At 45.4% G+C, this 22,157-nt stretch overlaps 1 protein-coding gene across 3 annotated transcripts in view; it reads left to right on the plus strand.

Annotated features, from left to right (window-relative positions):
- Window positions 1–22,157, plus strand: part of PDZRN4 (PDZ domain containing ring finger 4) — a 792,627-nt gene that overhangs the window by 757,974 nt on the left and 12,496 nt on the right. For all 3 annotated transcript variants that reach the window (XM_033959287.1, XM_033959288.1, XM_033959289.1), the window contains one exon: window positions 2,240–2,356. In XM_033959287.1, the coding sequence (XP_033815178.1) occupies window positions 2,240–2,356 (117 nt within the window). The remainder of the gene's footprint in view (window positions 1–2,239; window positions 2,357–22,157) is intronic.

Here is a 22,157-nt window from a genome sequence, read left to right on the forward strand (position 1 = left end):
TCAAGATAGAGAATGACATGGGGGAAAAATTTTGTCCTCGTCACCGCCCCATCCCCATGACCACCGTCCCTGTCCCATTCTCGCAACCACTGTCCCTGCCCCATACCCATCCCTGCAGCATCTAAACAAGCCTAAGTACTGCAATAAATCAAATTTCTGGCTACTGAACTAGAGAAAGAGATGTTCAGCTGGCAGGCCTTTGTTTATAAATTTTTATAGACACAATTAATATACTACTTTATCCTAAAGCAAAATAAATAAATAAATAGAATTTTTTTTTCTACCTTTGTTGTCTGGTTTCTGCTTCCCTCATCTTCTCATTCAATTCCTTCCATCCACTGTCTTTCTTCTCTCTGCATCTTCCATTTGCTCTGTTACAGTGCCTCTCCCTTCACCCCTCCCCCCTCCCAATTGGTCTGGCACCCATCTTCTTCCCTCCGCTCCCCCATGGTCTGGCATCTCTGTCTTCTTCCCTTCCAGCGTCTTCTCCCCACTCTCTCTTCCCCATTACCTTCAGCGTCTTTTCCCCACTCTATCATCCCATTTCCCTTCAGCATCTTCTCCCCACTCTCTGTTCCCCATTTCCCTTCAGCGTCTTCTCCCCATTCTCTGTTCCTCATTTCCCTTCATCATCTTCTCCCAATCCCTCTTCCCCATTTCCCTTCAGCGTCTTCTCCCCATTCTGTCTTCCCCATGTCCTTTCAGCGTCTTCTCCCCACTGTCTTCCCCATGTCTTTTCAGCATCTTCTCCCCATTCTGTCTTCCCCATTTCCTTTCAGCATCTTCTCCCCACTCTCCCCCATTTCCTTTCAATGTCTTCTCCCCATTCTGTCTTCCCCATTTCTTTTCAGCGTCTTCTCCCCACTGTATTCCCCATGTCCTTTCAACATCTTCTCCCCAGTCTCCCCCATTTCCTTTCAGTGTCTTCTCCCCACTCTGTCTTCTCCATGTCCCTTCAGCATCTTCTCCCCACTCTGTCTTCCCCTTGTCCTTTCAGCACCTTCTCCCCACTCTGTCTTCCCCATTTCCTTTCAGCATCTGTTCCTCTCCATCCCTCTTCAGTGTCTGTTCCTTTCCTCCACCACCCTTCCCTCTTGCCACCTCACCACCCTTCGGCACCCCTCGCGCGGCCCGCCCCCCTCCCTCCTTCCTACCTACCCGAATCTATCTATCTCCCTCCCTCCCCTTTACCTTTGCCGCGCGTTTTGAGTAACTTCTTCAAAGCCGTCGGAGCCTGCAAACAGTAGTGTGCATGTGTGAGTGGAAGCTTCTCTTCTGATGCAACCAGAAGTTGCGTCAGAAGAGAAGCTTCTGCCCACACACGCACGCTACTGCTTGCAGGCTCCGACAGCTTTGTGAAGAAGTTACTCAAAATGCGCTGTGAAAGTAAGGGGGAGGGAAGGAGATAGAATTGGGTAGGTAGGAAGGAGGGAGGGGGCCGCATGCGATTGGTGACCGCACGCATTCCTTCCCTTAACTGCGGGGACAAGGCCATTCACTTCTCCACGGGCGGCCTTGTTCCCGTACCCGCAGTGAGCACTTTTTCCCCCTTACCGTTTCGGCGGGCTAGCCACAGGTAACTGCCACCGTGTCATTCTCTAATTCAAGACATTTATTTGCATGGGGGGGTATTTAAACTTAGGCACCTAGATTATAAAAATGCCCTTCACACATTTGTTTATTTAAACAGAAGATCGCACAAACACACACATGATCACCTGAGTGTGAATGGGCTAATTTTATTATCCTTGAGTTAGCCGTATACATTGTACTTTCTTAAGAATCAGGTAGCATCACCTGAGGGGAAAAAAATCAATATCAGATGTCTGAGTGCTTATAGGAATTCATACTGGAAAGAACATAGCTGTTACTTAGCCCTATTAGTAGCACTAGAGTTGCTTTAACCCTGGTAGTTTTGGAGATAATGGTCTTGACAGCTTTAGGACCATACATTCTGCCTTTCACGGATCCTGAATGGAAGTGATATTGTGTGCCGTGAAGTTTCCCACAATATAGGAGATTCAGTCTCGTTGTTTAAGAAAAGGATAAAAGGCAAGGGAATCCAATTTATTATTCTGGGGGTTTTTTTTTCCTGCAAGGGAAAAATACAAAAAAGCCTGGTTTTGAGAAGAGAATGATTATGATAAAAGGAATTGGCTGCATTTTGCCATTTGGGCTTACCCCACATTAACATATGTTTCTGCTAATGCGATGTAATGTACTAATGTATTCTTTGCAGCTGGATGAAGGATGGCTGGATGATGAAAGGAACGAATTCTTAGAGGAGTTAAATATGGAAATGTTGGAAGAACAACATAATGAAGCAATGCAGTATACAGCCAATGAGGTGGATCAGGTAAGACAACCACATATAATTATATGATCCAGACTTAACAAATCCTTTGTTTGCCATTATCGACTGGGTAGAATAGAGGGGGCTGAAAAACTGCAATGATTTTTACAGTATTACAGTGCAGATGTTTTAATCTATGACTTTTGTAAAGAAAGAGGAGTGATATCTTTGCACAAATATTGCAAACCAATGTACTGTGCAGATGCATTGTCAGAGTGGTTACCAGCAGATGAGGAACACACAGGAGCAACACATTAAATTTCCTTACCTTCGCAAGGCATATCATGCCCAAAGGACCTTTTATATGAAGCACTCTACTTTCAGTGATTTTAAGGGAACAAAGGCAAATTTGGCATTAAATGCTGTTGTTAATTTGTTGCACATATTTCTGGAGTATTAAGGAGAAAAATCCCTCAGAAATATGTGAGTTCACTTACGAATAGAAACATGACGGCAGATAAAGGCTAAATGGATCATCCAGTCTACCCATCTGCAGCATCCATTATCTCTTCCTCTCCCTATTGGCTAAGGCTCTTTGCACCTGCATTGTGAGGTCATAGAGCTGTCCATCCGCAGTAACCATTATCTGTTTCTCTGTCTGAGAGATCCCACGTGCCTATCCCAGGCCCTCTTGAATTCAGACATAGTCTCTGTTTCCACCACCTCTTCCGGGAGACTGTTCCAGGCATCTACCACCCTTTCCGTAAAAAAGTATTTCCTCAGATTACTCCAGAGCCTATCACTTCTTAACTTCATCCTATGCCCTCTCATTGCAGAGTTTCCTTTCAAACGAAGCATCTGAGAAAATGATTTGTTAGATCTGAGCAAGGATAATGCAATAAGGGGGAATTCATCAAAGGGCACTAAGGCTCGGATTCTCTATAGGGCGCCAATATCGGCGGCCACCTATAAAGTGGCCGCCGATCATGTATAAGAACATAAGAATTGCCGCTGCTGGGTCAGACCAGTGGTCCATCGTGCCCAGCAGTCCGTTCACGCGGCAGCCCTCTGGTCAAAGACCAGCGCCCTAACTGAGACTAGCCCTACCTGCATACATTCCGGTTAAGCAGGAACTTATCTAACTTTGTCTGGAATCCCTGGAGGGTGTTTTCCCCTATGACAGACTCTGGAAGAGCATTCCAGTTTTCTACCACTCTCTGGGTGAAGAAAAACTTCCTTACGTTTGTACGGAATCTTAGTCTCTCTTCTCTGGACCCTTTTGAGTAGTATCGTGTCCTTCTTTATGTACAGTGACCAGTGCTGGATGCAGTACTCTAGATGAGGGCACACCATGGCCCGTTACAGCAGCATGATAATCTTCTCCGATCTGTTCGTGGTCCCCTTCTTTATCATTCCTAGCATTCTGTTCGCCCTTTTTGCCGCCGCCACACATTGCGTGGACGGCTTAATCGACTTATCAATCAGAACTCCATGTGATGGCGCTCTAAAGAGAATCACGCCTCTTTGAAAGATACCTGCTGGAAATGTAGGCCATGGTTTTCTGGGCCTTCATTTCCAGCACCTATCTTTACTGTGATTGTAAGGTGGCCTAAAGCACCTATGTAGACACAATACTGGTGCTGATTTTTAGGCACTGGTAAGTGCCTTAAAACTCAGTTAAAAACATCATTTGAATGGCTGTTTTTAACTGAATTTGAGCACGTATCAGTGCCAAGAAAATCAGCACCAGTTAGAGAATCCGAGCCTAAATGCATTAGCATGTGTTAATTGCATTAGCATATGTTAATGATTAGCATGCACTAACTACTAAAGACACTCATAGGAATAGAATGGGCATCTTTAGCAGATAGTACGCACTAACACACTTAGGGCTAGATTCACTAAAGTCAGCGATTGTTACTAAACCTGTTTTTACAGCTTTAGGGATGATCACTTATACCGACCTGATGCACAAAATGGCTCACCGTGTGTTTTTCCCTTTGTTGCCCATTTTCCGATCCGGCCATGCAAATTAGCTAAAACCCCATGCAAAGTAGCCAAGCGACTAATGCACTAACATTGCTTGGCTATGATCTTCCACACCCCCCACAGGGCATCTGACTAGGGTTACGAGACATTCGGGAAAACCCAGACATGTCCTCTTTTTAGAGAACTGTCTGGGTTCCCGGACAAACTTTCCAAAACCTGGGTTTTGAAAAGCCCCAACAAGCTTCAGCTGCATCTGGAGGGTCTCTGAGTATGCGCGGATGATATCACACACATCCGCACATGTTCAAGGTCCTTCAGACACGGCCAAAGCCCGGCAGGAAGAAGATGAGGCTTTGAGGGGGTGGGACTTGAGTTGGAACTGGGTGGGGCTAGAGGAGGAACAAGGCAGGGATGGGGTAGAACAGGGCAGTGCCGTGCATCCAGGTTTGTGAGGCTCCATATATGGTAACCCTACATCTGACACCTTCATGATCGTCATCACAGCTGATTCCCCCAACCCCTCAAAAACCTGCTACTCTCTTCTCCCCACACACATTGGTTCTCCCTTGGCACAAAGACTTCACACACACAAACACACATATACATACACACACACACACTGGCACTACCCTGGCACAAAGATTCCAATGCTTGATTATCCCAGCAACAACAATCTGCAGCCTGAGCCCCCCACCCCCTCCCCCAAACAGTCCTTATGCTTGGCCACACTGGAGTTCCTAGAGTCTAATAAGAGGAGGAGTGGTGCTTACTCACTTCTGTTCTTACGGCCCTCCATTTTTAACTCAGGCCATAAAGGCAGGACTGAATAAACATCACTGCTGCTCCACTAGACACTAGGAATCACAAGTGAGTTTGGGAATGTGAGAATGGGGAGGTTAATGAGGAATTTGTTGCTTGGAGGGTTGGTTGGGGAGGACTTTCATGCAGATCATGTAACTTCAAGAAAATATTAAGCAAAAGAGACTGTAAGATTTTTCCCTTAAATTTGACTTGAATTGGGAAAGGGCCTAAGTCACTATTGCATTATAGTAGTGGTCTCCAACTTTTTCATGCAAAGAGCCGCAGTGTGAATACAAAAAAGCTTTGAGGGCCACCAAAAGATTTCAAGCTTACACATACTACTAATTTTGTAAACTGCCTTGACCTGTTTGTTCAGACTGGGTTTTAAACCTTAAAGATTAATACTAATATCGATTCTACACTTCAAGGATACATTTTAAAAGCTTACTTTATTTTGGACCTATGAGTAACATACTTAAGAGATTGTTTGCAGTTGCTATATCAAGTGGACAAGATTGAAATTAACACATTTACAGGATTTGAAGAGCATTTCAGCCAACTGTTTGAGGTCCAAAGTGGAAAACTTTGGGGGCCCCTCATTGGAAACTACTGCATTATAGTGCTATGGGGGACATAATTTTATAACAGAATACCTATCACAAAGTTTCAAAAGGCGCTTATGTTATGCCTATTTTATAAAGACATATCAATGATGCTACGAGATTTGTATTTATAATAATCTTTCTTTTAATATCGATGAAGCACCCATCTCCTTATACATCTAATGAACATTTTATATTTTTTAAATATCCTCTTATGTCTTTTAACTCATTTTTCTTCATAACTCCTTACACAACCAATTGAAAATATATTAAGAACACTTACCCCTGGATTCTAAATATGGTACCCACAATTGCATAAGCAAATTAATTGCATGATGAGTCAATGACTAGTAATAATTGGGCGCTAACAACCAATTATTGCAGTTAATTGGCTCCAATTAAGAATTGCACGTACATCTTGCTAAGCGCTATGATATAAAGATGCACATGCTTATCTTCTAGCGCACAACTGAAAAGATTTCATTTGGTGTAAATCTTCAATGCAAAGTTGGGCATGGATCCCCGCACTATGCGCTATTCTATAAATGGGGCACAACTTGGAGCACCGTTTAAAGAACAGCCAGCGTTCATTTTTGCATCCAAATTTGGGTGCCATGTACTAAATCTAGTCATAAGAACATAAGATTTGCCGCTGCTGGGTCTGACCAGTGGTCCATTGTGCCCAGCAGTCTGCTCACACGGCGGACCTTAGGTCAAAGACCAGTGGCCTATTTGAGTCTAGCCTTACCTGCGTATGTTCTGGTCCAGCAGGAACTTATCTAACCTTTTCTTGAATCCCTGAAGGATGCTTTCCCCTATAACAGCCTCTGGAAGAGCGTTTCAGATTTCTACCACTCTCTGGGTGAAGAAGAACTTCCTTACGTTTGTACGGAATCTATCCCCTTTTAACTTTAGCGAGTGCCTTCTCATTCTCCCCACCTTGGAGAGAGTGAACAATCTGTCTTTCTCTACTAAGTCAATTCCTTTCAATATCTTGAATGTTTCAATCATGTCCCCTCTCAGTCTCCTCTTTTCAAGGGAGAAGAGGCCCAGTTTCTCTAGCCTCTCATTGTACGGCAACTCCTCCAGTCTCTTAACCATTTTTGTCGCTCTTCTCTGGACCATAGCTTCCAATACGCAGTCAATCTCCCTTGACCTGATTGTTTATCATAAAAAATGCATCAGGATGGAGGTTCCCTTAAGTTTTCATGGATACTCACACCCTTTTAAAGATGTGAGTCTTCTTGAAAACCTAGGGGAGCCTCGATCCTGATTCAGTTTTTGCAAAACTTGATCCTATCGAAGGAAGCTTCCTCTGCATTTAATTTTTTGTCAGTTGAAGATAATGATTATGTAAGAAATTGTGAAGAAAAAAATGAGTTAAAAGACACAAGAGGATATTTTAAAAAAATATATAAAATATTGATTAGACCCATGAAGAGTTAGGTGCTTGCTTGGTGCTGAGAGCCCACTGTTTGATGGTTCAACCATTATAAATATACTTCTCCCTCCGTATTTGCGTTTTTAGCGATCGCGGTTTCAAATATTTGCGGGTTTTTTGGGTCAGCCCCCCCCCTCCTCCTAGTAAATCGCTCGGAGGCAGCCCACATCAACCAGAACCGGCCCCGGGACTTGGATCAGGGCGAGGAGGAGGGGGCTATCAGTGGCAAGCAGCTGCCCCAGGAACACAGCCCTCAGTTGTGGACACAGCTTCAGTGGCAACTTCATGCTTCGTGCTGCACACCGACAGCCTGGCCATGCACGGATCTTACCTGGTGGTCTAGCAGGGCAAGAGCGATCTTCATACACTCCTGCCCTGTGTAGAGCCGTCATCAAAAATGGCTGCTGTGAGTTCCCGTGGTCTCACGGCAGCCATTTTTGATGATGACTCTGCATAGGGCAGGAGTGTAGTAAGATCGCTCCTGCCCCGCATCACCGCTAGACCACCAGTTAGGGTCCGGGAGGCGGGGGTGGGTCAGAGTCAGCCCAAAAGTTATTTGTGAATTTTCCATATTCACGGGCCGGGCTGGGCACCCAGAAGTAGCCCAGTTACACACAAATTCTCATGTTCAAATTTCACCTGTTCCAAAGAAAGTTTAATACGACGAATTCTGCATATGTGATTGTGTATTTCATAAAGCACATGCATATACCGCCTTGGGTCGCATTTTGCTTTAAAAAACTCACCTGCTCCTAGAAGAAAGGATTGAAATGGATACTCCGTCGGAGAGGTGTTGCTCTTAAGCAAGCTAAGTACACGTTTGTCATTTTTGATGTATTTAGCTGTTCCATTAAATCACTAAATAAGTTTAAAGAAGACTGAACAAATGAATTGAAATTATATTTAATTAATTATTTATAAGTATAAAAAAATAAACCAACTGGACTAATGAGGAGTCCAGCCATTTTGAGTCTGCTGACCCAGCTGGCATTCTGAAGACCCAATGGTTGAATACTAGCAAGTTTGCACAAATTTTGACAATAAAACTGTATGCACTTTAATGAACATTTTTGCAAGTCAGATGTTTTGAGAATTAAATCATTATTAAGATTCAAAATTTATTGTTTTACATAATACAATCCAGGGCAAAAGACCTAAGGATGTTGGAAGCCAAATTAAAACAGCTAGCATTGAAAGAGTTCATTTGGTAGGAATGAAAGATCAATAATAATTAAATCTCTTCTAAGGTCCCTGAGGAAGAATATTACAAGCCATGTAATTATCTCATACTACTGCTTAAAAATTAAATAGTCTGGGTGTTCATAAAGATAGTCTTAACCAAAGAAGAAATTTATTAGGATGGTATGAAAATAATTTTTTTAGCTGGCTGACATTTGACCCAGTAGTGAAAAACATAGGTTTGGATTGAATTGGATTTATTTAACTTAACATACCTCTAATATAAATATATTAAGTGGTTTACAAAACTATGAGTTTAAGAAACTAATTTACATTACAGTGCATCAATTTATCATATAAATAACATAAAATCCATCACTGCGATACTTTTAACATGTACACGTAAGAATACTCATTAAAACTTTCTTAACATTTTCAATGTGTTTCTTACTATTGTTGGAATAAAATAGACTTCAAATGCTTAGGAATTGCTTTGTATGACAAACCATCTAAATACTCAGAGGGGCATAATAAAAAAAAAGTCTAAGTCCCCTTTTGGCCTAGGCCCTAAACGTTGAAAGTAGAAGCAGGGAAAATGTCCATTCCCAAAAAAAACATCCAAAAGGAGGGTTTTTTTTAATAATGGCTTGCCTCTACGTTTAGCTGTTTAAATGCCCAGACCACCACAACATCTACACTTACCACATATAATCAATGAAAAAAAAGCCTAAGTCCCAAACGCCCATCACAAGAGCTTTTAGGCGAAGGAGGAGCCAGTCCTTCGCCTAAAAGCTGGATTAAGTAACCGGTGTCTGCCAAAAAGAACACTGGTGACAGAATCCACGCTCCCCCCCCCCCCCCCGACACACACACAATGATCACAGCAGGAGAGATGGATCATCTCCCCTGCCGCAATCCACCCCTCCCCGACACGATCGGGGCAGGAGGGAGCCCAAGCCCTCCTTTCCCCGGAGACCAGCACCCTCCCCAACACGATCGAGGCAGGAGGGAGCCCAAGCCCTCCTGCCCCGGAGACAAGCACCCTCCCCAATACGACCGGAGCAGGAGGGAGCCCAAGCCCTCCTACCTGAAGAACCACCATCCTCCCCCACACAATTTGGGCAGGAGGAGAGCCCAAGCCCTCCTGCCCTGGAGACCGGCACCCTCCCAGACATGATCAGGGCAGGAGGGAGCCCAAGCCCTCCTACCCGAAGAACCGCCACCCTCCCCAACACGATCGAGGCAGGACGGAGCCCAAGCCATCCTGCCCCAGAGACCGGCACCCTCCCTGACACGACCGGAGCAGGAGGGAGCCCAAGCCCTCCTGCCTTGGAGACCAGCACCCTCCCCGACACGATCGGGGTAGGAGGGAGCCCAAGCCCTCTTGCCCTGGAGACCCCTCCACCCTCACTGAAATATGAGCAGGAGGGATCAGAGGCCCCCCTTCCCCTACGCAGTCCCCTACGTCAGGCCCCCCCGAACCCCCAATCAGCCCCCACTGAACACCCCCCACCTGCTGACACACGAGACCCCCGTGACCCCACCCCTTAAGAATGGGTCCCGTGACCCTTGAGAACGGGGCCCAAGCCTGTCCAGCAGGCTCACCATCCTCAGAATTGGCCTCCTGATTGGCCCAGACACCTCAAGCCCCGCCCACAGGTGGGGCCTTAGGCACCTGGGCCAACCGTTATTAATCGTTGCAATAACATAAAAAAAATGCATCGAGATTAAAATTATAATGTAAATTGTATCAAATTCACTTAAAGGGAGAACTCTTTCAGTGGAACTGTGCAATTCAGAATAACATTCACATCATAAAAAGAATTCTAAGGAGGTGGCATTACCTGGAGGCATGCTCATACAGAGAAACTGCCCTTCCACAAATTCATCAAGTGGAAGATGCAGAGCTTCCTTTGGGGGGCGGGGGGTTCCTGCAGGAATTGAGCTGGGATACCTTTTTGACTTCATTGGGGGGGGGGGGGGCTAGCCTTTCTCCATAAAAGGCCAGCACCTTTTCAGGAATATTGAAGATGGCATTACCTCCTGGAGGCATTCTTGTGGAAAGAGACTGCCCTTCTGCAAATTCCATCAAGTTTCCTTGGGAAGGACCAGTGACACTTCCAGCAAGTATTGAGCTGGAAATTTGAGAAAGCAGGATGTCCCTAATGCTAGAGTTTTAAACCTCAGCTGCATCTTTTTTTTTTAATCTTTATTAAATTTTCAATGCTAATACAAAGTGCATAAAATTACACATACATTAAAAATCAGAATCAGCACTTACAATCAATCAATAACAATACAAAATGAATTCCCCTCCTCCCTTCCAGTACATCCAGTCAAGGAATCAAACAAAAGAGATATCCCCCCTCCCACCCTTCCCTGGGTGTGTGAATAAAACAACAGGAAATTAAAGGTAAGAGACAACTATACTGAAGTAACAAAAGTCATTAATGACCTCAAATTAATCTAAATAAATTATTACGTCCCAACATATCTGAGTTCATTTTCTCATATTTATAACATAAGCATATATTTGCCCACCAAAAGGAAAAATTAAGCTGATCACGGTTTTTCCAATTCTGAGTAACCATTTGCATGGCAATCCCAGTCATAACAATGAAAAGCCTGCTTTTTACCGATCCAATGGGGGGTTTAGTATGCAACAATGTCCCACAGATTGCTACATCATAGGTGTCAATTTATAAAAATTGAGTATCAAAGGACAATAGAACAACAAATGATCCAGTGTCCCTATTTCAAGATGGCAATGCCAGCATATATTAGATTTTGAACTGTCTAACTTCTGCAAACGAACAGAGGTCCAAAAATCTCAATGTAACAGAAAAAAACAAGTTTGTCTCATAGATGCTGATGCTGTACATCTCATCCTCCAAGTCCAAATTTGTGGCCATTAAGTAGCAGAAATTGGCTGCTTTATCTCAATGCTCCACATGTCTTTTAGGCTAGTTTTGGGTTTTTTATTCTTGTGGAGACTGCCTTTCTGCAAATTCCATCAAGTTTCCTTGGGAAAGACCAGTGCCCCTTCCAGCAAGTATTGAGCTGGATACCTCTTTGACATCATCGGGGATTTCGTCTCTCTCCATAAGAGGCCATAAAAAATATTTTCATATGTGATGAGACACTTACAGGGAAATTTAAGAAAGCAGGATGTCCCTAATGCTAGAGTTTTAGACCTCAGCTGCATCTTAACTGAGTAGATCTGGCCACATCTGGAAATACCATAACCGTCTGACTGCAAAAAGGAATAGCTTTCTTTTGGAAATATGCTTTCTAAATAGACATCTTCTGCTCCTCATTCTGAAAGGTAACTAATAATGTTGCTCTTTTTGTTATGTCTTGAGAAGATTCCAAAAATTGAGACACATCTAAACTATCTAGAGAATTAACTATATCTGCTGATTCATCTTGTTTCTCCATTCTTGATCCATGTGGAAAACAGTAAAGATTATTAATGACGACTGACTTGGAAGCGAGTTGTAAATTATCTGTCAAAATACATAGAAATATTAAAAAATGAAACAAAGAAAAAGGAAGGCAGATAGTCTATTTGGCCTATCTAGTCTGCCTAACCATGTCATCTGCTATCCTCTCCTTTCCCTTAGAGATCTACATACTTGTCCCAAATCTTCTTGAATTCTGATTTTTTTTGTCTCCACCACCTCATTTGGGAGGCCATTCCAAGAATTTACCACCCTTTTCATGAAAAAAGTATTTTCTGATGTTACTTCTGAATTTATCCCCTTTCATTTTCATCTTATGCCCCCTCATCCAGAGTTTCCTTTCAATTGAAAGAGATTCACCTCATGCACATTTATGCCACGTAGGTATTTAAACGTCTCTATCAAATCTCCCTTCTCCTGCTTTTCCTCCAAAGTAAACATATTAAGATCTTTAATTCTGTCCCCATTCAACTTATGACAAATACCACTGACCATTTTAGTAGCCTTGCTCTAGATCGTTAATCCTGTTAATATCTTTTTGAAGGTGCGGTCTCCAGAATTGTACACAACATTACACATAGAAACATGATGGTAAACAAAGGCCAAATGGCTCATCTAGTCTGCCCATCTACAGTAACCATTGTCTCTTTCTCTCTCTGAGAGATCACATGTGCCTATCTCAGGCCCTCTTGAATTCAGAGACAGTCTCTGTTTCCACCACATCTTCCGGGAGACTGTTCCACGCATCTACCACCTTTTCCGTAAAAAACTTCATCCTATGCCCTCTCATTGCAGTTTCCTTTCAAATGAGAGAGACTCGACTCATGCACATTTATATTAAGTAGGTGTTTAAATATCTCTCAAGATCAAAAACGTAGTGACAGTGAAATCAAAAAAATGTTACTCAACAGCAGTGGTCTACCTCTCTAAGATCCAACACTGAAATTCAAAACAGGTGGAGAAAAAGCCTCAAAACCGTTTTAACATGCAGCAATCATTGATGATTCACAGCTGGCAATCTTTTTCTTATCATGGACAAAAAACTCACACCCACAGCACAATGAAAAAAGATCTAAAGGGGGAACCCCCCACTACTGTGCACAGCAATACTTTTTAATTCTTTTTTATATATTTAAATTTTAAAATTCATTTTTATAAAACGTTTAAAAAAAACTTTTTTATGTATAAATATATGAATTATAAAAATTCAAAATACAAATCGCTGAAAAAGGAAGCAAAATACTTAGCTCTGGCGCCAGAGGACGCTAAGGGGCTCATAATTGAAAGAGAAAAACATCCAAAAACCGGCCTAAGTCGGCACTTGGACGAACATTTCTCAAATACATCCAAGTGCCGATACTAAAAACGGGTTTTGGACGTATTTCTAAACGACCTAGGCCTTAAAAATATTAATCACACCTTTTAAATTCAGCCTCCAGACCATCATCACCTGGCCGCCTGGCTGCTCAAACATCTTTCAAGGAAATATCAGTTTCAAATGATGACAGCACACTTTCGTCAAACAAATTCGCTGTAGCTATAGTATTCTTAGAGCCTTCCAAATTCACATACAACAAACCACAAATAAAGAAGGTCACAAAAACTTTTCAATATAGGCTTCTTCAGCTAAACATTAGCTCTTATCTCATGGACCTCAGTAGTGCCATTCCATGCTATTATACTTTCAGCATGCAAGACCCCTGATCGTCATTGGTCCCATGTAATTTTAGTCATTTTTAAAGTAGCTTTTGTTTTTAATTTATAGTATATTTAGAAAGCATATAACTTAGAAAGCATATAACTTATCTTTTAGCTACGCGGGTGGGGGTACGCACTCCGACGTAGCTAAAAGATAAGTTATATGCTTTCTAAATATACTATAAATTAAAAACAAAAGCTACTTTAAAAATGACTAAAATTACATGGGACCAATGACGATCAGGGGTCTTGCATGCTGAAAGTATAATAGCATGGAATGGCACTACTGAGGTCCATGAGATAAGAGCTAATGTTTAGCTGAAGAAGCCTATATTGAAAAGTTTTTGTGACCTTCTTTATTTGTGGTTTGTTGACAGCACACTTTCAGCATTGAAATAGAAACCTTCTGATATTAGGTTAACAGGTGCCAGTATAGAAATAACACCTCCACTAAGAGACACAGGAGAAGTACAGTTCCCATAAGATTTGGAAGTCTAGATTTCTCCTTTAAAGTGGTAGGTTGGGAGAGTGGTATTCAGCCAACATGATAATGAAGCCTCCAAAGATGGGATGGTACTTACTATCCCTGGAGAAGAGGAACCTTTGATTTAGCAGAGGTGTTGGTCCATTGGTCCTTTAACCAAAACTGATTTTGCACCTCCAGATCTTTCTACCTTTTCTTTTCCCATTCAGAAAAACAGAGTGACATGCTCCAAAGGGGGGTGATCTACCCATTTGGTCATGCCCATTCAAGCAGATGCCAGGGCCATTTGCCTCCTGCCACATTCCACAGCAGGGTCAGCAAATTATAGATGGAGAAGGGGTCCTTGCAATGATGTCACCAGCCACTAGCGTACCTCACAGGTGCCTGCACACAGATCCAATACACACACTTATGATGGTTCCCTGTGCTGTTGATGTAAAAATATATCTTAATATTAAATGCTAGATGACATCTGGATATCAGCACTGAATATCTAGGTATGGTAACTTCTGCTGATATCTGAATAATGGTGATATTCTATGCCATTATCTGGATAGATCTATGAATAGCTTGGAACTGCATTTTCACTGACCTAAGTTATCAGGAGAGTTATCTAGTTAGCAGCAGTGTTCCCTCTAAGCGGGCGGGTGTTGTGAGCAAACTTTTTTCACCGTGAGCCAAAAATATCGGGCGCCAGCAAGTTATGAGCCAACTCGCCCGATTCTCCTCTCGCCGCCCTGCCATCTGCCGTACGCCTCTTCCGATCGTGCGCTGTGACGAGAAACGTGTGCGCTGCGATGTAATATTTTGTGCGCCAGCGCACGCCAGCGCAGCTTAGCGGGAACACTGGTTCAAATGGTTTTATTTATTTCCCCAAATTTATTTTTGTTATACGCATTGAAAATATTTGATATTGCGTTTAAATCAAAATCTCAATAAACTTGAAACGAGTGCCCGTGAGATTGTGGGAGGGTTAAATACTCAAAACTTAGAAGTTTTTGCTACGCCAGCTTTCTGGTATCTTTACATACAGTGGCGTATCTAGCATATGTAACATCCGGGGCCCATCATTTTTTGGCACCCCCCCCCATCTGTAAGAAAAACATGATTTTTAGTAACAAACCACACGTCACACATGAGTACCTAGGAAAAGGCAGCATCTTACATATTGCAGTGAGCAGTACATCAATACACCCATTGTAAAACTAAACAAGCCAGACCAGCACAGATCAATCCTACACCGTCAATCCTAACAGAAAACCATGTCTTTCGAACACACAGAACACAGAAAACACCTTCGCCTAGTAAGGAATATGTAATCACAAACTAACCCCTCCCTCTTTTACAAAACTGTAGTGTGGATTTTAGCTACGGAGGTAACAGCTCTGATGCTCATAAAATTCTGAGCATCAGAGCTGCTACCACCAAGGCTGGTGCTAAAAACGCTTCACAGTTTTGTAAAAGGGGGGATAAAATAAAAATACATAGACAAAGGTTAAATTGAACCAGCAAGAAGCTGGACTCTGCATACAATGCTTCACAGAAACAGTGACACATGTCTCCTAAAGCAATAAATAAATAGAAATTTTTTTCTACCTTTGTCTTCTGTGGTTTCTCCTTTCCTCATCTTCTTGTAACTCTCTTCCTTCCATCCACTGTCTGCCGTCTCTCTTCCCCTATATGGCATCTTCTCTCCTTCTATGCCCCTTCCAGAAACTGTATGCCTCCCCCTTCCATCTCTCCTTTCACCCCATTGGTCTGGCATCTCTCTCCTCGCCTTCCCTCTCCCACACCTCTCCTCATAGTCTGGTATCTCCCCTTCCCTGATTCTCTGGCATCTCTCTCCTTTCCTTTTCTTCCATCTTTCGCTCCCCCTCCATGCTCTCACATCTCCCCCTTCCTTTTCCCTTAGACTGGCATACCTTCCTCCTACGCTCCAAGCCCTGGCATCTCCTTTAATTCCCTCCCTCATCTTCCTTCTCCCTCCAGCTGGGTACCGCAACACTCTTCCCTGCAGCTCTGCACTTCCCCACAATTGCCATGCTTCGGTTCCTCTTCTTCCTTCCTTCCTCCCCCCCCCCCCGCGGGACCCTGCGGCACCATCAACTCTTACTCCCTCTAATGTCGGCCCTGCAGCTCCAGACTTCCTCGCACCTTCTCCCCTCCCCCTTTGGATCGCTATTATTTTAAATGTTATAGCCGCGGAGCTGTATCCATCAGTGGAGATGTCTAACCTCGGCCTGCCCCGGAACTCTTACTGCAACAGTGACTTCCTGTTCCTGCCTAGACGGGCGTCTGCTGCAGTAAGAGTTCCGGGGCAGGCCGAGGTTAGACATCTCCACTGATGGATACAGCTCCGCGGCTATAACATTTAAAATAATAGCGATCCAAAGGGGGAGGGGAGAAGGTGCGAGGAAGTCTGGAGCTGCAGGGCCGACATTAGAGGGAGTAAGAGTTGATGGTGCCGCAGGGTCCCGCGGGGGGGGGGGGGGGGAAGGAAGGAAGAAGAGGAACCGAAGCATGGCAATTGTGGGGAAGTGCAATCCCCCCAATGCGTCCCCTTACCTTACCGACGCGTGTGTGCGCTGTGAAGAGAAACTTTGCGCTGCGATGTAATATTTTGTGCGCGAGCGCAGGCCAACGCAGCTTAGCGGGAACACTGGTTAGCAGTGCTCAATATTGCTGTCTTTTTCTTCCTGAGAGCAACAAAAAAAGAAATCCAACCGAATCTGCAGGAAAACCACCGAAACAGGAAAACCAAACAAAAACTGCAGACAATGTACACGATGCAGGCAATAATTTATTGTACCAAATTTAAAATGCAGTAATATGAAAAACCTTTTTACCAACCAAAAGACCCAACACGGTCCGTGTTTCGGACAACACGCCTTCGTCAGAGGGTCCATGGTAAATAATGTATACAATGTACCACAAAAAATGAAGGTAACAGCAAATGCCTGTATTTTACGCCAAAACCGCTGCCAAAACAGAATCACTCAAAAGCAGAAAATGACTCTCCCCTTCCCTACTGTGATCCAGCATCTCCCATATACTCTCAACCATCTTTCCTTGTTGCAGCTCCATCAGCATGACTGTGACAATACTAGCAATAAAAAGACGGGTTAAAGGACTGCAGTTTTTGCACACAAACACTCTACAAGTCAATGCCCGCAGGGACTGGTACTGTCAGACCTTTCAATATACCGTATTTGCCGGCGTATAAGATGACTTTTCAGTACCTTAAAATCCTCCCCAAAGTCGGGGGTCGTCTTATACGCCGGGTACTGTTTAGAGAGCTGCACGGGGACGCCCCTAGGGTCGCGGGGATCCCGTGGGGACGCCCCCTAGGGTCGCGGGGATCCCATGGGGACGCCTCCGAGGGTCGCGGGGCTCCTGCGGGGCTGGATGCTCAGTCTTCTGGATGTACACGGCTCTTCTTCTCCCTACCTTCTCTGCTTGCAGCACAGAGCCGAACGGAAGTCTTCCCGACGTCAGCGCTGACGTCGGAGGGGAGGGAGGGCTTAAACAAAGCCCTCCCTCCCTCCGACGTCAGCGCTGACGTCGGGAAGACTTCCGTTCGGCTCTGTGCTGCAGGCAGGGCAGATAAGGAGAAGGAGAATAGCCTCGCGGTTCAAGTGGCTACCAAGGGAGAGGGGCGGACGCCCCGCCCCGGTTGCAGCACAGCCGGCCAGGTTCCCTTACTTTTGTGGCACTTCCCCGACCGACCGATAACAGCCCGGGTCCGACAATCCTCCCTGCCCTGTAGCCGCGAATCTAAATTACCTTCTTACAGCAGCTGTAAGAAGGTAATTTAGATTCGCAATTAAGGGCAGGGAGGTTTGTCGGACCGGGGCTGTTGTCGGTCGGTCGGGGAAGTGCCACAAAAGTAAGGGACCTGGCCGGCTATGCTGCACCCGGGGCGGTAGAGAAGGTGTGCGGAAGAAGGGGTACCGTATTTTCACGCAAATAACGCGCACCCGTATAAAACGCGCACACGGGTATAGCGCGCAGAAATCACGATGATATGTACAAAAACTTTGGTATACCGCGCTCACGGGTATACCGCGCATGCTGCCCGACGCTCCTTTCGCCCGCCCTGACTTTCCGACTCTCCGTTCACCCCCCCTGACTTCCGTGCACTGTCCCCCCTTGAAGGTCTGTCCCCATCCTGAAAGCCTGATGCCCCCCCCCGACGTCTGATACATCCCTCCCCCCGAAGGACCGCCGACTCCCCAACAATATCGGGCCAGGAGGGAGCCCAAATCCTCCTGGCCACGGCGACCCCCTAACCCCACCCCGCACTACATTACGGGCAGGAGGGATCCCAGGCCCTCCTGCCCTCGAGGCAAACCCCCCTCCCCCCAACGACTGCCCCCCCCCAAGAACCTCCGACCGCCCCCCCAGCCGACCCGCGACCCCCCCTGGCGACCCCCACGACCCCCCCACCCCCCTTCCCCGTACCTTTGGTAGTTGGGCCAGAAGGGAGCCCAAACCCTCCTGGCCACGGCGACCCCCTAACCCCACCCCGCACTACATTACGGGCAGGAGGGATCCCAGGCCCTCCTGCCCTCGACGCAAACCCCCCTCCCCCCCAACGACCGCCCCCCCCAAGAACCTCCGACCGCTCCCCCCGCCGCCCCGCGACCCCCCTGGCGACCCCCACGACCCCCCCACCCCCCTTCCCCGTACCTTTGGTAGTTGGCCGGACAGACGGGAGCCAAACCCGCCTGTCCGGCAGGCAGCCAACGAAGGAATGAGGCCGGATTGGCCCATCCATCCTAAAGCTCCGCCTACTGGTGGGGCCTAAGGCGCGTGGGCCAATCAGAATAGGCCCTGGAGCCTTAGGTCCCACCTGGGGGCGCGGCCTGAGGCACATGGTCGGGTTGGGCCCATGTGCCTCAGGCCGCGCCCCCAGATGGGACCTAAGGCTCCAGGGCCTATTCTGATTGGCCCACGCGCCTTAGGCCCCACCAGTAGGCGGAGCTTTAGGATGGATGGGCCAATCCGGCCTCATTCCTTCGTTGGCTGCCTGCCGGACAGGCGGGTTTGGCTCCCGTCTGTCCGGCCAACTACCAAAGGTACGGGGAAGGGGGGTGGGTGGGTCGTGGGGGTCGCCAGGGGGATCGCGGGTCGGCTGGGGGGCGGTCGGAGGTTCTTGGGGGGGGCGGTCGTTGGGGGGGGGGGGGGTCTGCGTCGAGGGCAGGAGGGCCTGGGATCCCTCCTGCCCGTAATGTAGTGCGGGGTGGGGTTAGGGGGTCGCCGTGGCCAGGAGGGTTTGGGCTCCCTTCTGGCCCGATATTGTCGGGAAGTCGGCGGTCCTTCGGGGTGGGGGTGCGAGTGGTCCTGCCGGGGGGGGGGGGATGTATCGGACGTCGGGGAGTCGGCCGGGCAAGAGGGCTTGGGCTCCCTCTTGCTCCGATCGTGGATGCGGGTGCGAGCGCGTGCGAGCGGTCGTTCGGGGTGGGGGTGCGAGTGGTCCTGCCGGGGGGGGGGGATGTATCGGACATCGGGGAGTCGGCCGGGCAAGAGGGCTTGGGCTCCCTCTTGCTCCGATCGTGGATGCGGGTGCGGGTGGGAGCGCGTGCGAGCGGTCGTTCGGGGTGGGGGTGCGAGCGGTCCTGCTGGGGGGGGTGAATCGGGCGTCGGGCGGGGTGGGAACTATGTTTTAAAACTTTTGTATACCGCGCTCACGCATATAACGCGCGAGGGGTATGCGCGGTAGGTAAAAACGCGTATAACGCGCGCGTTATATGCGTGAAAATACGGTAGTCAGAAGGTAATTTAGATTCGCGGTTAAGGGCAGGGAGGTTTGTCGGACTGGGGCTGTTGTCGGTCGGTCGGGGAAGTGCCACAAAAGTAAGGGGACCTGGCCGGCTGTGCTGCACCCGGGGCGGTAGAGAAGGTGTGCGGAAGAAGGGGTAGTCTTATACGGCGAGTATATAACAAAACTCTATATTTTAACTAAAAGTTGGGGGGTCGTCTTATATGCCCAGTCGTCTTATACGCCGGCAAATACGGTACTTGATAACCAATCTTTTTATTGCTAACACTGTCACAGTCACATTGAAGGAGCTATGATAGAGAGGGAGGCTTGAAAGTAGCATGGAAGCGGGGAGATGCTGGACAATGTAGATGGGAAGGAGGCCCTTATTCTGACCCGTATGCCAGCAAGACTTGGTGGGGATTGCTTCCTTTCATCCTCCAAAGCTACATCCATGGTGAAAAAACCTTGCTTTTCTATTTCTTTCATCAGGATGGAATTCAATTCATAATGAGGGCAGCAAATAAAAAAAAAATGTTTTTCTAAGATTTCATATCCCTCTCGTATTACAAATATTGAATATTGATTTTTGCCTTTGTCTTTTGTAGTATTTTATGGATGTATGAGTTATTTATCTATCTATTGGTATAATGTGGTGTTTTATTTATGTTTCATGCGAATTGTGCTGATTTTTATGTCATATGGGATTTTGTACGCTTTGGCCCTGATCCTGTATAATTTAATTTAATTTAATTCTTATATACCGCTAATAATTGTGAGGTTTCTAAGCGGTTTACAAAAATGAATGCATTAAAAGATACAATAAATAAAAATAAATAAGATAGGTACTTGAAAATTCCCTAACTGTCCCAAAGGCTCACAATCTAACTAAAGTACCTGAAGAGACAATTTATGAAAAATAAAGATAAAATATAAAGACAGAGATAGATATAGAGATAGAAATGAATATTTCACCAAGTAATGAATAAATAAATTTAAAGATAGAATTAAAAATAAATAAGTAAAATAAATAAAAAATAAGGCAGTGGCTACCTTAGAAACAGCTGCCAATCAAGTGATGGCACCATTTATAGAATCGCGCCTTCGGGAAAGGTAGGCTCTGGAAATGTAGGCCAGGGTTTTCATGGTGCCATTTATAGAATCCGGGCCTTTGAGCACACTTATGTAAAAGTGGCCATATATATTTATATAATTTCTCCTCTTTGCAATATTGAATATACAGTGATGCCAGATTAACATAAAGGTTGCAATTGGAAGCATGGTAAATGACCACATTTATCATATTTACTACTAACACTGGCTCTGCTCTTGTTAAAACTATGTATAGTATTTCTATTTATCAACTGATGATGTTGACAATAAGCAGCAGCGCATTATGGCAGCGTCTTTTCATTTAGCTTTGCTCACACCATTAGCAGTGGTGGAAAACAATCAGGTGGTGGCTGGTGGATTTCATTTAAGAAATATTGTCTGCACTGAAGCTGATCTCTACCAACCCAAGATTCAATTTTGTCTTAATAATGTTACAAATACAACCTGCTTGCCACATCCTCGCTATGGAGAAAAGTCATTCCAGGTGCTGCAGATGCCTCTCAATACTCGTACCAGCTCCTGGTGCTCCATTCTGAGTAGATGTGACGCAATAGCATCAGAGTCCTAATTCTATAAAAAGCACCTACCGTTAGGCATCTAGATCTGTGTGCCTAGCTGATCGAAACACCTAATCCACACCCACTCCCCCTTTTATGAAGCCACGTTAAAGTTCCAAGAGATGTAAGGTAATTCTTCTTTACGGAGAGGGTGATGGATGCCTAGAATGCGCTCCCGAGGGAGGTGGTGGAAAAGAAAATGGTGACAGAGTTCAAAAAAGCGTGCGATCAACACAGAGGATCTAGAATCAGAAAATAATAGTAAATATTGAAGAACTAAGGGCAGTACTGGGCAGATTTGCATGGTCTGTGTTCGTAGATTGCCGTTTGGTTGAGGATGGCCTGGAGTGAGCTTTGACGGACACTTCAGTAGATAGAACCTAAGCACAGTACCTGCAGAGCTTTGGATCCTTGCCCAGAAATAGCTAAGAAGAAGAAAAACATTTTAAAAAAATTGAATCAGTAATTTAAAGAGTGGGTAAGGTTGGGCAGACTGGATGGACCATTTGGGTCTTTATCTGCCATCATCTACTATGTTGCTATGTAATTCCTATGAGTGTCAGAACTAATACCGCCACAGCTGGTGATAAAAAAAGCCTAACGTGGCTTCATAAAAGAAGGGTTAATTTTTTAATTGGTTCAATCGGTGTTGGTAATTGAACTTCACGATGTAAAACCAATTGGAGAAAACTGTTTTAAAAAATTAATTTTTGGGTAGATGCCTAACTCAGTAGATGCCATGAAGGTATCTACCGTATTTTCACGCATATAACGCGCG

Source organism: Geotrypetes seraphini, chromosome 9 (genome assembly GCF_902459505.1).
Source record: "Geotrypetes seraphini chromosome 9, aGeoSer1.1, whole genome shotgun sequence".
Classification (NCBI taxonomy): domain Eukaryota; kingdom Metazoa; phylum Chordata; class Amphibia; order Gymnophiona; family Dermophiidae; genus Geotrypetes; species Geotrypetes seraphini.